Source organism: Panthera leo, chromosome D4 (genome assembly GCF_018350215.1).
Source record: "Panthera leo isolate Ple1 chromosome D4, P.leo_Ple1_pat1.1, whole genome shotgun sequence".
NCBI classification, from domain to species: Eukaryota; Metazoa; Chordata; class Mammalia; order Carnivora; family Felidae; genus Panthera; species Panthera leo.
Genome location: NC_056691.1, coordinates 71,684,055 through 71,700,614, shown reverse-complemented (window position 1 = coordinate 71,700,614; position 16,560 = coordinate 71,684,055). Strand labels below are relative to the sequence as shown.

The 16,560-nt window shown below is 41.7% G+C and overlaps 1 protein-coding gene across 4 annotated transcripts in view; it reads left to right on the top strand.

Moving 5' to 3' along the window:
- PTGR1 (prostaglandin reductase 1) overlaps positions 1-10,372 on the top strand; it is a 28,033-nt gene extending 17,661 nt beyond the window's left edge. For all 4 annotated transcript variants that reach the window (XM_042912295.1, XM_042912293.1, XM_042912294.1 and 1 more), the window contains 3 exons: positions 2,042-2,150; positions 6,024-6,142; positions 10,121-10,372. In XM_042912295.1, coding sequence (XP_042768229.1) covers positions 2,042-2,150; positions 6,024-6,142; positions 10,121-10,231 — 339 coding nt within the window. In that variant the 3' untranslated portion in view covers positions 10,232-10,372. The remainder of the gene's footprint in view (positions 1-2,041; positions 2,151-6,023; positions 6,143-10,120) is intronic.
- Positions 10,373-16,560: the final 6,188 nt, after the last annotated feature.

The window sequence follows — 16,560 nt, the reverse complement described above, 5'->3', positions numbered from 1 at the left end:
GGGAGACCTAGAATCTGAAGCAGGCTCCAGATTCTGAGCTGTCAGCACAGAGCCCGATGTGGGGCTTGAACTCACGGACCATGAGATCATGACCTGAGCCGAAGTCGGTCACTCAACCAACTGAGCCACCCAGGCACCCCAAGAGTTCTTTTTTTTTTTTTTTTTTTTAATATATGAAATTTATTGTCAAATTGGTTTCCATACAACACCCAGTGCTCATCCCAAAAGATGCCCTCTTCAATACCCATTACCCACTCTCCCCTCCCTCCCACCCCCCATCAACCCTCAGTTTGTTCTCAGTTTTTAAGTGTCTCTTATGCTTTGGCTCTCTCCCACCCAAGAGTTCTTTATAAGAGTTATGATAGGTCCCTCATCAGATACAGTCAATTCTCAGTATTCCTGGTAGTTATGTTCTATCAAGTCACCACGAACAACGAGCATTGCTTCTAGGGCAAGTATGTACATACATGTATATATTTTACCTCCATTGCAATCTTAAATCCTAGAAACAACTCTTCCTACAGCTTTTCTTTTCTTCATTTTTTAAAAGAGAAAAGGAGGTTCAGAAGTGTTAAGAAGTTTGCCTACGGCTGCCCCACAAACTGATCCTCCCAGAGTTGGGATTCAGACCCCATCCAACCAACCCCAGAGCTGGAGCTTTTTGAACTACTCTGTACTGTGCCCTTCTGCCTTCCCCTCTTGGTAATCTCTGGGAGAGGTGAAAAAAGGAGAGAGAACCTCGACTTTTTTTTTTTTTTTTTACTTTAGCTGGGAACTTTGTGCATCTTTCACTGCTTTAGGCACGTCTGCAAATGAGCAGGAAAGCCCTGTGAGTGTTGATTTGAGGGATATAAATAAATGTTAGCAAGTAGTCTCTTTCTCAACTACGGAATATACCAGTAATGAGGATTGACTGAATATGGTTTGCAATAATTTTCTCCTATTCTGTGAGTTGTCTTTCACCTTCTCTTTTCTTTTCTTTCACTTTCTTGATGGTGTCCTTTGAAGCACAAAAGTTTAAATTTTTCAAAAATGTTTATTTATTTTTGAGAGAGAGAGAGAGAGAGAGAGAGAGACAGAGACAGAGAGAGACAGAGCGCGAGGAGGGGAGGGGCAGAGAGAGAGGGAGACACAGAGTCCAAAGCAGACTCCAGACGCGGAGCTGTCAGCACAGAGCCTGATGCAGGACTCGAACTCACAGACCACTAGATCATGATCTGAGCCAAAGTCGGGCACTTAACCAACTGAGCCACCCAGGAGCCCTGTAGAAGTTTTAAATTTTGATGAAGGCTGATTTATGTCTCCTTTTGTTGTTTGGGCTTTTGATGTCATGTCTAAGAAGGCTTTACCTTATCCAAGGTCACAAAGATTTACTCCTATGTTTTCTTGTAAGACTTTTATGACTTTAGCTTATACATTTAGGCCCATGATACATTTTAAGTTAATTTTTATGTATTGTGTAAGGAGGGGTCCAATTTCATTCTTTACCATAGCCAGTAATTGTGCACCAGTTGTTGAAAAGACTGTTTTTTTCCCCTATTTCATTGTGTTGGGACTTTGTCAAAAATCAATTGACCATAAAGTAAGAGTTTATCTCTGGACTTACAACTTAGCTCTGTTGATCTATATTTCTGCTCCCATGCTGTCTTGATTGATACAGTTTTGTAGTAAGTTTTGAAATTGTCAAATATGAGTCTTCCAACTTTGTTCTTGATGTGTCTTCTGACTATTTTTTTCCATGGTTTTAGATAGGGGCAAAGAGATTATTGAACTGGTCAGAAAACCCCAAAATATAATAAAGTAAAATGTATAAGTTATATATGGTATGTTCCTACAGTAAAACAGAAATGTCCAACCTCACATGTCCCTTTCAAGTGCAATTTTCTGCACTGTTGTGCTAATTCAGTCTGATTTTTTTCCTTCTAAAATAAATGTTATGAAATGGGAATTGTGACTTAATGATTCTCCTGAATCTTCTAGTGTTTAGATTAAAGTGGATTGTTTTTTTGTTTTTGTTTTTTTTTTTTTTCATCCTGTTTAGGTAGGTGGAGAGTTTTCCAACATTGTTATCCCCCAGATGAAGAAGTTTGGAAGGATTGCTATTTGTGGGGCCATCTCTGTGTATAATACTACTCGCCCACTTCCCCCAGGTAATGAGCTCATGCACACGATCACAGATGTAGAAAGACTGGGCAAGGAGAAAATTCATGGATATGGTATATAGGCCAGTGACTATCAAAATATTAAAAAGACTTCCTGATAATAATTTTCTTTTTAAAAAATAATTAAAAAATACTTTTCTCCTTTTTCCTCTTTTTAAAAAATTTGTTTAATGTTTATTTGTTTTTGAGAGAGAAAGAGAGAGAGAGAGAGAGAGAGAGAGAGAGAGAGAGAGAGAGTGTGAGCAGGGGAGGGGCAGAGAGAAAGGGAAACACAAAATCCAGAGCAGGCTCCAGGTTCTGAGCTGTCAGCATAGAGCCCAACCTGGGGCTTGACCTCACGAACTGCGAGATCATAACCTGAGCCAAAGTTGGACACTTAACTGGCTGAGCCACACAGGCTCCCCAGACTTCCTGATATTCTTGATGAAGTAGTGTTTATTAAACTAAAACCATGTATTTTTATATGTTTGTGCTAAATAACTTATGTTAGATTTTGATATAGAGAAATAACAGAATCTGAAAATAGGGAAGAAATGTTGATAATTGTTAAAAGTTTTAATTGTTTACCTATTGTTTTGGGCAAAGTTGTGAAAAGACAGCCATGCTTTGATTTAGAGACAGAACACCTTGGTCTGGCTGGTACAATATCAGGGTTCTTTATATTCAGAACGTTGCCGGAGGAATGGGGATCGGAGAGGATGACTCAATGTGGGTGAAGCAAACAACAGGCCGCCATTTCCTTCCGACAGTGGAGGGCAGTGCCTCCTAGAGCTTCAGGACACACTGGCTCCCCCAGACTGACAATTTCCATGGAAAGGGAGAGGAGCATGCATTGCCCCTCTGTTCCTGGACTGTCCTTATTTTGTTTCTTTTGTGCATCCATCTCCACTTCTCCACTCTCCTATGCTGAGACTGCCCTCTGCCCTCCTCATACCCACAAAGGTCCAAAAGCAGTATCAACTAGAGAACTTTATTTGTGAAATCCTAACTCTCTGAGAGATGTTGTGCAGGCCTCTTGTTTTATGAATGGGCAGATGAATGGGCAAGAAGGCCAGAGGCTCTTTAAATCCTATTAGCAAGAGACTCAAAGACAGACCTTCTGCACTCCTCGTACAGAGTCCTTTCCTACTACAACGATTTTGTGCTGTTGGTGAGATTATAGATTGACCTGTGGTCCAAAAAAAGAAAAAAAAAAAGAGCAAAGGAATCTTAGAGATTATTATCAAGAACTGGGATGATAACCATAAATAAATTGGGCTTCTGTGATGGGCTTCACTCATGGGAATGAAACCCTACAGCCCTGCTAGTTAACAATCCCACAACTGCACTGAGACAGGTGAGCGAGAGTGGAAGGGACTGAGAAAGGACAGCTTGCAGACTCCCTCTTGGGCTGGGAAAAATCAAAGATACTACCATCTCCAAAAAGACTCCAGGTGCACTTGGCAGTCTTATTGCTATGGACTTTTCCCCCCTCTATTTTTCTAATTGAAGCTAAGCTAGAATCCTGGGAAATCTTCTGCCTGTCCATTGAGCAAAGCACCAGGATGCATTTTCTTGACCATAGTCCAATAAGGTACAGCCAAATATTTGGGCCCAGTAACTTGATCTCGTCTTGTTAGCAATTAGAGTTTGGAAGTTGAAGGTCTTTGAGACATCAGCTGGCCTTGTCCATTCATTTTAGGTGAGATCCTGCCCTGCCTCTGAGCTCCAGAAATTCTAACATATATCACTGTTAGGATCGCTCAGAGGTAATTATTTGCCCCAGCATTAATGCCACATTCAAATGCCACATTCTTCTTGCTCCCAATAAAGAAACTATATTCCCATCAGGGTGGATAAGCCCAAAAATGGTATTTCATCCTCTTCCAAGATGAGGAAATGAGGATTCCAGTTCTTAACTTAAAGAGAAATATGGTTGGTGTGCATCTCCTAAAGAAGCACCCTCTCTGCAAGAGCAACCTGGCATTTGGACGTGCTGCTGTCTTGTGTCACCCTCATATCTCACTCCTCTTGCACCAGTTTCTTTTGGTTCAGGACAAGGCCTTATTTTTCTGACTGCTAATGTGACTTTCTCCAAAGAAGGGAGTAGGAACTTTCAGCTTGAGCGATGCCAGTTATCAAGGATGCCGCAAATAAATTCTGCCAGTCACCTCAGCTCATCTGGTGCTGAGGTTTCAGGGGCATGTTCACCTGACTTCCTGAAACTTTTAAGACTATGTTCAGGTGTCATTCCCTCAGTTTGTGGTCACTCAGGATCCTTGGGAAAATAAGCCAGGCAACCAACACAACCTTTTCTCTCTCACACAGAAAAGTACTACCTTTTTTTTTTAATGTTTATTTACTTTTGAGAGAGAGAGAGAGAGAGAGAGAGAGAGAGAGAGAGAGAGAGATAGCGTGTGAGTGGAGGAGGGGCAGAGAGAGAGGGAGACAGAATCCAAAGCAGGCTCCAGGCTCTGAGCTGTCAGCACAGAGCCCGACATGAGGCTCGAACCCATGAACCATGAGATCACGACCGGAGCCAAAGTTGGATGCCCAACTGACTGAGCAACCCAGGGGCCCTGAGTACTACCTTTTTGATAGGCTGCAGAGTAGGCTGGTACTTTTTCTAGGCTGGTGGTTCTCAAAGTGTGGGCCCAGGACTAACAGCATCACCATCTCCTGAGAATTTGTTAGAAATATAGATTCTTGGGACCCATTCCATATCCACAATCAGAAACTGGGGGAGGGGCCAGCAATCTCTTTTCATAAGCCTTCCATGTGATTCTGAAAAAGAACATTCTACATGTCGGGAATATCAGGGTATTTATGGTTGATTAGCACGGGAACATTTTCACGTTATCTTCAGGACCCACTTCTGTTCCATAGAACAGTGTTCTATGGACTGCCATTGGGCAGTGTTTGGTGGGCCTTGCTTCTGGCATGTGCAGGCTGAACATTCCCTGGCTTCCTGGCCTGTGCAAGGACTGAGTGTGTATTAGTTTCCTATTGCTGCTGTAACAAATTACCACAAATTTAGTGGCTTAAAACAACACAGATTTATTGCCTTATAGTTTTGGAGGTCAAAAGTCTAACATGGATCAGCAGGGCTGAATTCTTTCTGAAGGCTCAAGAGGAGAGTCTGTTTCCTTGCCTCTTCCAGCTTCTAGAGGCTGTCTGCATTCTGTGGCTCATGGTCCCTACCTCCATCTTCAAAGCCAGCAGCACAGAATCTTCCAAAGTCTCTCTTTCTCTCTCTTTCACACTAATCTATACTTCCATCATCACATATTTTTTCCTGACTCTGACTTTTCTGCATCCCTTCCAAGGACCCTTGTGATTATATTGGGCCCACCTGTATAATACAGAATAATCTCTTCATCTAAAGGCCCTTAACAGGGGTGCCTGGGTGGCTCAGTCGGTTGAGCGTCCGACTTCAGCTCAGGTCACGATCTCACGGTTCGTGGGTTCGAGCCCCGCGTCAGGCTCTGGGCTGATGGCTCAGAGCCTGGAGCCTGCTTCTGATTCTGTGTCTCCCTCTCTCTCTGCCCCTCCCCCATTCATGCTCTGTCTCTCTCTGTCTCAAAAATAAATAAACATTAAAAAAAATTAAAAAAGTAAATAAAGGCCCTTAACTTAATCATGTCTGCCAAGTCCTTTTTGCCATGTAAGGAAGCACATTCATAGGTTCTGGGAGTTAAGATATGGCCACCTGTGGAGACCATTATTCTGTCTACCACAGAGGGCATGTTGATTTTTGGACAACCTCGTGGATCAGAAAAGAGTGGAGAAATCTAGAACAGTGATGTGACTTATACTGCTTGTGTTTTCACCACGGCCACCTCCCTGGACCCTGTCACCTAAATGTGTCCTCCTCTTTCACAGGCCCACCCCCAGAGAATATGATCTATCAGCAACTCCGCATGGAAGGGTTCATTGTCACCCGCTGGCAAGGAGATGTCCGTCAGAAGGCTCTGAAAGACTTGCTGACATGGGTCTTAGAGGTGAGGAGCTCCAGAGCCACTCCCCCAGTTGTACACTGGATCCCATTCTCTTCTGACACGATAGGCTTCATTTCCACTGCAAATACAGGTCCATCTCACTGCTCCCCCTTTTAGAACAAAATACCACATTTTTTTAATGTGGTTTTTTTTTTGAGAGAGAGAGATAGACAGACAGACAGAGTGTGAACAGGGGAGGGGCAGAGAGAAAGGGAGACACAGAATCTGAAGCAGGCTCCAGGCTCTGAGCTGTCAGCACAGAGCCCCATGCAGGTCTTGAACTCAGGAACCATGAGATCATGACCTGAGCCCAAGTGGGACACTTAACCAGCTGAGCCCCCCAGATGCCCCAGGAAGTGTTGACACTCAATGTCTGCAGTTCCTCTCTTTCCATTCTCCTGTGAACCCACATATCAGGCTTTTGTACTCTTGCCGCTCCACCATAATTGCTTTGGTCAAGGTTGATGATGTCCTGATTGTGAACTGCAGTGGTCAGTTCTTAGTATCACTTGACTCTGGGGGGTGTTTGACAGAGGTGATCACACTGTCCTTGGTACACTTTCTTCCCTTGCCTTCCCTTGGCTCTTGGTTTTCCTCACAGATTTGTCCTTCTCAGAGGACCTCCTCCTCTGCTAACTTCTTTTTTCCCTCTGCAGATCAATAATAGAGTGTCCCAAGGTATGGTAACTGGACTTCTTTTCTTCTCTGCCCACAGTCTGTCTATCCCTTACTTAGCTCATCCAGGCTCTTTGCTTTAAATATCATTGGTATGCTGACAGCTCCTGAATGTCTGTCTCCAGCCTGGATCTCTCCCCAGGGCTCTGGGCTGCTCAACAGCTGCACTTAGATGTGTAATACACATCTTCGACTCAACACGTCAAAAACTAAATATGTCTTGATCTTTCCTGCCAAATCCATTCCATATACAGACCTCACCATTTCCCCACCCCTCCCCCTCCCCCAGTTGCTCAATCCAAAAACCTTGAAATCATCTTTGATTCCTTTCTTTCTCTCAGACCCACATTTAATCTGTTGGGAAATTCTGGTGGCTCAGCCTTCAAAATATACACAGAATCTGTCCAGCTCTCCCACCTCTACTGCTACCACCCTGGTCCAGGCCACCTTCTTATTTAGCCTAGTAGCCTCTGTCTGGCCTCCCAACTTTGTGCCCCAACAGACAATTCCCAACACAGCTGCCAGTGTGATCTTTTAAGGCATAAATCAAACCATGTCATTCTTATGCTCAAAACTCTGCAAAGCTCCCCATTTCACTTACAATAAAACCTACGAGGGGCGCCTGGGTGGCTCAGTTGGTTGAGCGACCGACTTTGGCTCAGGTCTTGATCTCACGGTTTGTGAGTTCAGGCCTGCATTGGGCTCTATGCTGACAGCTCAGAGCCGGAGGCTGCTTCTGATTCTGTGTCTCCCTGTCTCTCTGCCCCTCCCCCACAGGCACTCTGATTCTCTCTGCCTCTCAAAAATAAACTAATAAAAAAAAAAAAAAACCTACAAGATTGTACATGATCTGGCCTCCATTACCTAATTTCATTTCTTAGTGTTCACCCCTTGCTTTCTTTGCCCAATCCCTCCCCACTTCCCTCTGCCCTCTGTAACTGCTTCCTTAATTCACTCATCTCCTTCAAGTCATAACTACATTCTGAATGAGGCAACTTTTAAAATGACCCTATTTTATTTTATTTTTTATTATTTTTTAAATATTTGTTTATTAAATATTAATAAGAGAAAGGGACAGAGTGTGAGCAGGTAAGAGGTTAGAGTGAGAGGGAGACACAGAATCCGAAGCTGGCCCCAGGCTCTGAGCTGTCAGCACAAAGCTGGATGCAGGGCTCAAACTCATGAACCACGAGATCATGACCTGAGCCAAAGTTGGACACTTAACTTGACTAAGCCACCCAGGTGCCCCATAATGCCCCTATTTTATTTTATTTTATTTTATTTTATTTATTTTTTAACATTTATTTATTTTTGAGACAGAGAGAGACAGAGCATGAATGGGGGAGGGGCAGAGAGAGAGGGAGACACAGAATCCGAAGCAGGCTCCAGGCTCTGAGCCATCAGCCCAGAGCCCGACGCGGGGCTCGAACTCACGGACCGTGAGATCGTGACCTGAGCTGAAGTCGGACGCTTAACCGACTGAGCCACCCAGGCGCCCCTTAATGCCCCTATTTTAAATTGCAGTCCCCCTCCATTCTTGATCCTCCTTATCTTTTACCCATAGCAATTATTATCTTTTAACATGATGTATACTATAATTCATGTATATTTATTGCCCATAGCCCTCCTGTGAGAATGTAACCTCCATGAAGGCAGCAACATTCATGCGTTTTTTTCTGATGTATCCCCACCACCTAGAATAGTGTCTGAATCAATGTAAACTCTAGATGAGTATTGTTGGATAAATGTTGGAGAGGTATATATTTGGGGCTGTGGCTCTTCCAGGTCCCAAATTGGCATCTTCCTATAGCCATGGCTTTCAATCCACAGGAAGAAGCCAATCCTGTCCTATGTTGTGATACTTTTCCCATCTTTCACAGTTTGCAGTTTTAGTCAACAGAATTCTGAATAACCAAGGGGCATTATTTTAGTTTTGGAGGGGAAAAGTGATATCACACTTCTAAACTCTTGGCTTTATCATCCTTTCCCAATTCAAATAGATTGCTCCTCTGGCAGCCACTGGAGCTTGGTGTTTTTCCCAGTCCAACGCTTGGAGTGCTGAGCTGGGCTCTTTCCAGGAAGCTGGGAAGAGCTGAATGATTTTCAAGTTCCCAATGTGGAGCCTCTTTGTCCCTGTTGGTGAAATCTGATCTAGCCCTCTCATGATGGCAACTGACAACAAGAAACCACTGTGCTGGTCTTCCTAATGCCTCCTTCTAACAGAGTGGACCTAATTACAGTTTTGTTTTCAGTAACTAGTGAATTGGCCTAATTTCTCTCTCAACTACTTATTTTTTTTTCTCATCTCTTTTTCTTCTTGAAAATATACTTTTCTTTTAGAATAGTTTTAGATTTATAGAAAAATCACAAAGATGGTACAAAGGGTTTCAATATGCCCTGTATTCTGCACCTTAATTTACCATATTATTATCACCTATATATTAGTATTCATCCTCTACTTTTAACTTATAAACTTTTGATTACAGCGTTTGCCCCTTTACAGGTTCTTTGCCTCCTTTAAGAACAGAAGAGCTGGGGCTTCCTAGTCAAGGCCTCCTCAAATCCCAGCCTCCGTACTTATCAATTAGCTGAGTGACCCCAAGCAAATTGTCCCTCCATAAATTCATAAAAGGTACTAAGCCATCACCGGAATATGTTAAGAAAATAAGAGGTATCCGGTAACTCCAGTCTCCACAGAAGACCCTTTATAAAAACCTTGAAAATGTAAATTAGTTCCACTTAGTAGACTGCCTTGTAGCAGAGAAATGAAAAACCCTCACTAAATAAACCCTTCCCTCCCACATTCCTAAGTGAATGTTCAACACATATTGAAAGAATCTGGGCTTGAAGGGAGGGCGAACTATTAGATTGCCATGGTATTTACAATTCCTGAATAGGCTCTGCCGCTTCAGGGGTCAAAGAGAGGTAATGATGCTACATCATGAAGCTACTGGAAGGATTAAAGTAGATAATACTCTGGAAGGGGGCCCCTTTTTCCATCTTCTTCCACCTCTTCTGAGATCATTACATTATTAAACTTTTCCATGTGATTTACTTATAAATTGCTTAATCACTTCCTGTAACATTTTTTCTATTGTTATACTGTGACCTAATACCTGTTACCAAACTTTTATGTGTACTTTGTGGCTCATGCCACTAGATTGACTATACGCTCATGGTGGATTGGGCCTCCCTCTTAGATGTCCAAGATAATGATGTTCCTGATAAATTTGTTGCTATGATGAGAAAAGTATATCATTCAGAATATGAAATTAATCTGTTATATTTGTTGTCATTTTGATACAGGGTAAAATCCAGTATCGTGAATACATCACTGAAGGGTTTGAAAACATGCCAGCTGCGTTTATGGGAATGCTGAAAGGTGAAAATTTGGGGAAAACAATAGTGAAAGCATGAAAAAAAAAAGACACATGGAATCTAGAATTCATTTGGATGATTACCACATCTTTTTAACCATTTAGTAAAAATATATACTGCCTTCATTATCTAAAAATTGTAATGAGTTTGATCTACCTAATAAAACACATTTAAGTGGTATGTAATTAGCAACAGAGAGTGAAAATTTCATAGTGAACAATGGCTGGTCATGTCACTGCCTACTACAGCTCCTTCTAGGTTAAGGGAGAAAACAATGCTTAGAGGCCAAAAGTTTACTGCCTCTGTGACTTTGGAGTTCTTTTTTTTTTTTTTTTTCCCCGATCTGTAAAGTGAGGATAGTAACATCTGCGTTATGTACATATTATAAATTTATTTAAAATACCAGCATAATGCCTGGCCTATATTAGGTACCCAGTAAGTGTTAGTTATCTCCCTGCAGAAATCAGTGAATTTGAAGTCATAAAATTATCACTCTTATTGCTTATGATTACATGAGCAGAAATAATCATTGCTCATGGGGGTCTCAGGGCAGCCCAAACTGGTTCTCTGCAGCTGAGTCTAATAATATGACAGACCAAGGAAGGAATTTATCATTCCCAACAGCTACAAAAAGATAGCACATGGGGATATAAGCCTCCAAAGTGTTTGAGAGTTAAATGAAGACCACTTTCAAGCTCTTTTTTTTTTTTTTTTTTAAATACACTCTCTACACCCATCGTGGGGCTTGAACTCATGACCCTGAGGTCAGGAGTCAGAAGCTCTATTGACTGAACCAGCCAGGTGCCCACCCACGAACACTTTAGAGCTTTAAAGCATTACTGAGGAACACAAAAGACTTAAAATTTGGAAAGGTACCATGCTTTTGGATAGGAAGATTCAGAATTATGAAGATGTCAATTCTGCCTCCAAATAGGGTAAGGGGTAAATTAGACCACAGTGAAAAATGGAAGGGAAAAAATGGAAGAAGAAAATTGTGTGTGTGTGTGTGTGTGTGTGTGTGTGTGTGTGTGTGTGTGTATGAGAGAGAGACAGAGAGAGAGAGAGAGAGAGAGAGAGAGAGAGAGAGAGAGAGAACCTCAAGAAGGATGTAATAAACAATTGATAATATGATTTGTCTCCAGGGAAGAGAACTGGGGAGTGCCTGAAGGCAAGGGATAAGAAACTTTACACTGTATAACCTTTTATACTTTTTGAATTCTAGGTCTTACAAATTATCCACTATTTAAAATACAATTAAAAAATAAAAATCTTCACCCTTCTGGGTCCCCCATACAGGGATGAGATAAAACTCAGGCAAGTGTGGGGGTATCCCCAAGATGGGCACCCCTGCTTTTTTTGTTTGTTTGTTTTTTTAACTCTCAAAGATATCCAGACTGAGCCTCCCCAATAATTCCTCAATTATAGTTTAAGTTTTCCTGCCATGGGACTGCTGGTTCCCATGGAGATTTCTGCTCTTGGGCTTTGACTCCAATCACATGATTCTCTGTGTCTGTCTGACTTTCTAAATTTGGGGGCAGCAGTTTGTGACCTCAGTTCTCTGCTGTATCTAAAGAGAGTTGATTTTTCAGTTTCCTCAACTTATTTCTTGTTAGGACAGAGTGATGACTTCCAAACCCAACACGGGCTGGCCCAGAAATTGGAAGCCAAGAGCATTTGTTTTTAATTTTGATAATACTTATCTTTTTTTTTCCTTTATGGTTACTGATTTTATTTTTTTTATTTTATTTTAAAGATTATTTATTTTGAGAGAGACAGAGACAGGGTGAGTAGGGGAGGGGCGGAGAGAGAGAGGACCCCAACCAGCTCCACACTGCCAGCAGAGCAATGCAGGGCTCGAACCCATGAACCATGAGATCATGACCTGACCTGAAACCAAGAGTTGGACGCTTAACAGACTGAGCCACCCAGGTGCCCTGATGGTTACTGATTTTAGTTTCTCACCTAAGAAATCTTTGCCTAGCTCAAGGTCATGAAATTTTTCTCCCATGTTTTATTCTGTAAGTTTTACAGTTTTAGCTGTTATGTTAGATCTGTGACAGCAGAGAATAGGGGATTGAGACTGCAAAGAAGCAAGAGAGAATTATCTGGGGGTGATTTCAGTGTCCTGTTGGGGGTGGGTATTACATAAGGGGAGACATTTGTCAAAACTCATGAAGTGGTACATTTAAATATGCATCTTATTGTATGTAAATTATACCTTACTACAGTTAATTTTTAAAAAGAAGAAAATATGTCCAGTACGAAAGGTAGGCTGCAAGACAGGAGCTTGCTTGCTACCAAACCGCTGCAGACTCCTGACTTACGTGCAGAGAGAAATATGATAAACAGCCAGCGTAAGGCCAAAGTCTGTAAGATCTACAACCACAAGGTATGTACTTTGTGGGAAAGCTTCCTAAATGGGAATATTTTCAACTTGAGACAGGATGAACACAGGTCTTCATGTTCCCCCCACTCCCATCTACTTCTCTGTCTGGAATTTATCTTGGTCCCTACTGTAAGATACATATCCCTCTTTATTTTTTCCGAGTTAGGAGCCAGTTTTTCCTACATCATTTATGGAATACTCCCATCTACCCTTCACTGATTTCAAATACATCTTTTACTGTGTTTTCTATTCATAGGTACTTGGTTCATAGCTAGACTAACCTGCTCAACTGATCTTTGTGTTTCATTATTTTGTCACTACTGGGAATAGGATTTTTTCCTATTACACTTTTTATTAGTTATTCCTATAGCTTGGGAAAGTTTTTCTTTTTTTAATGTTTATTAATTTTGAGAGAGAGTGTGTGCACGTGCACAAGCAGTGGAGGGAGAGAGAGAGGGGGAGACAGAATCCCCAATAATGTGGGGCTCAGTCTCACCGTGAGATCATGACCTGAGCCAAAATCAAGAATCGGACGTTTAATCGACTGAGCCATTCAGATGCCCCAGGGCTTGGGAAAGTTTTTAAATAATCTGTCAATCTATGCACAATTATGCATTTTTGTAATAGGGTATTACAAGAGTGCTCCTTTTTAAAATATTTTATAAAGTTTATTCATTTATTTGAGAGAGACAGAGACATGGTGAGCAGGGAAGGGGCAGAGAGAGAGGGTGAAAGAATCCCAAGCAGACTCCACGCTGCCAGTGCAGAGCCCGATGCAGGGCTCGAACCCACAAAACCATGAGATCATGACCTGAGCTGAAACCAAGAGTCAGATGCTTAACCAACTGAGCCACCAGGTGTCCCGAAAAGAGTGCTCTTTTAAATACAGTATTTCGGATTAACTCATTTAAAATCATCACTGCAGTGTTTTAGCCTGATGCTAACAGCATAATCCAGAACTGCTTCCAGGTAGCTAATTGGACTTGATATGATACAACTGATTGCACCAAAAATGTGCTTTTTTCCAGCATGTAATATGTTCTGTGAACTTGTGCATATCCCAGGAATATAATTTTTTTCAGTGAAATTTCAATAGTAAAGTGACAGACATTTCCAGATGAAGAACCAGGCAGGACATTACCACTGACAGCATATTATTAGCCCAACTGAAAAATTTTAAGATCTATAGAGCTTCTGGTTTTAAGGGAGTAAAGAATTCTGCTTTGTCCTCTGGAAAATCATCCAAAATAACATAAGGCATAACAAAAATACAAACTCCAGTGGCACCCGGATGGCTCATTTGGTTAAGCATTCAATTCTTGATCTCAGCACAGGCCTTGATCTCTGAGTTTTGAGTTCAGGCCCCACATTGGGCACTGCACTGGGCATGAAGCCTACTTAAAAAAAAAAAAAAATGCAAACTCCATTTAAGAAAAATAAAGAGGAACCAGTAGGATTTTTGTAACCAATTGTTACAAAAAGGTTAATAACAAGTGATGGCAAAGAGGTAAAAAATTGATTCTAGCAGTACTCATACATTGCTGGTAGGGATGTAAAATGGGGTGGCTGCTTTGGGAAATAGTTGAGCAGTTCTTCAAAATGCTAAACAGAATTGCCCCATGAACCATCAATGTCACTCCCAGGTATGCACCAAAGAGAACTGAAAACATATGTCAACACAAAAACTTGTACACAAATGTTCATAGCAGCATTATTCATAACAGCCCGAAGAAGAAACAAGCCAATGTCCAATATGCTATAATGTGGCATTTTTATAATGGAATATTATTCAGCCATAAAAAGGAATGAAGTACTGATACATGTTACAACATAAGATCTTGAAAACCTTAGGCTAAAGTGAAAGAAGACAGAAACAAAAGGCCATTCATTGTAGGATTCTGTTTATATGAAATGTCCAGAACAAACGGGCACATTTAGAGACAGAAAGTAGATTTAGTAGTTGTACAGATGGGACCGGGAGGAGTAGAAAGTGATGACTAATAGGTATGGAGTTTATTTGGGGGGAAATAAAAATATTCTTGAATTATATAGTGGTGATAGTTGCACATCTTTGTGACTATACTAAAAACCCCTAAATTGTACACTTCAAAGAAATGAATTTTTGCAGCATTATTCACAATAGCCAAGGTATGCAAACAATCTAAGTGTTTGTATCCATATGAATGGATAAACACACACACACACACACACACACACACACGCACACTAATATCCGTCAGCCATAGAAAAGGAAATTCTGTCATTTGCAACAGTATGCATGAACTGGAGGGCATTATACTAAGTGAAATAAGCCAGTCAGAACAAGACAAAATACTGTGTGGCATTACTTATATGTGAGGTCTAAAAAAAAAGAAAGAAAAAAGTCAAACAATTTTAAGTTTATTTATTTACTTTGATAGAGAAAGCACAAGTCAGGGAGGGGCAAAGAGAGAGGGAGAGAGAATCCCAAGCAGCTTCCACACTGTCAGCACAGAGCCTGATGCGGGGCTTCAACTCACGAACAATGAGATCATGACCCGAGCCAAAGTTGGACGTTTAACTGACTCAGCCCCCCAGGCGCCCCGTTAAGTTCTGAGAACCCAGTGTATAACGTGATGAGTATGGTTAATAACACTGTTATTATATAATTGAAATTTGCTAGGAGAGTACAACCTAAATGTTCCCATCAAAAACTGGTAAATATGTAAAGTGATGGATGTGCTAATTAACTCGGTGGTGGTGGGAGGAATAACTTCACAATGTATATGTACACCAAATCATCACTTTGTATGCTTTCAATAGCTTACAGTTTTGCTGATTTTTACTTCTATAAAGCTGAAAAGGTGAAATTTTGATGTGAATTATATCACATTAGAGCTGTTGTAAAAAATTACACACATGTAACTGCAAACAATATTACATAAAGACACATATTGTTTAGAGGAACTTTTGTTGTCAGCACAGAAAATAAGGCACACCTGCCTTTTTTTAAAAAATGTTTTTATTAAAATTTTTTTAATGTTTATTTTTGAGAGGTAGTGTGAATGGGTAAGGGGCAGAGAGAGAGGGAGACACAGAATCTGAAGAAGGCTCCAGGCTCTGAGCTGTCAGCACAGAGCCTGACGCAGGGCCCGAACTGATGAACTGTGAGATCATGCTGGGGAGGGGCAGAGAGAGGAAGAGAATCCCAAGCAGGCTCCATGCTGTCAGCACAGAGCCCAATGTGGGGTGGATCTCACCAGCTGTGAATGACCTGAGCTGAAATCAAGTCTGATGCTTAATGGACTGAGCCACCCAGGCGCCCCAATGCCTGCATTCTTTCAAAGGGTACTGATGAAACCTATAAAGATTTGGGAGGCGAAGGCGTCAGGGTCTCTGGAAGTGGGGAGGCAATTGGGGGCTAAAATGAAAGCTAGTGCTTAAAAATATGTGTAAGGAGCAGTTCAAGCTCACAATGCCACTCCTACCTTACATGGTAAATGATTATCCATCCCTCCATAAACCCCCCAGAAAACCAGTATGATCTCTCACCAAGTGGAACTTGAGAGGCTCTTAAGTTGGATCCCCTGGCCCTGGAGGAAGGTGGAAATGAAATGTCAGGCTGCAAACAGATTAAGTGGAAGTCTATATAAGGGAGGGGGGTGAACTCTCAACTCCCATCCCACAATGCAGCATTTCTTCTGCCTATTCCACAATAGCCAGGTGTGTAGCCCCCGGCAGAATAGCTCCTTCTCTGGAAAAACTGTCCTTCTGGAGAAATTACACTGCTCCAAGGATGACTAACAGACACTGACATTTGGGCAATTTCCCCGAGGCGAAACCTAAGTGAACACCCAATCATCTTTCTGTGAAGCCCACAAATTGACCTGCTGCTCCCAGGTACTCAGTTTGTAACCCAGAGACCCTGGACTTCAAGGTGTAAACACTCATCAACAGACTTTGGATTATCTCCCTGGGGGAAAGAAGGTATGTACTGGGGTGG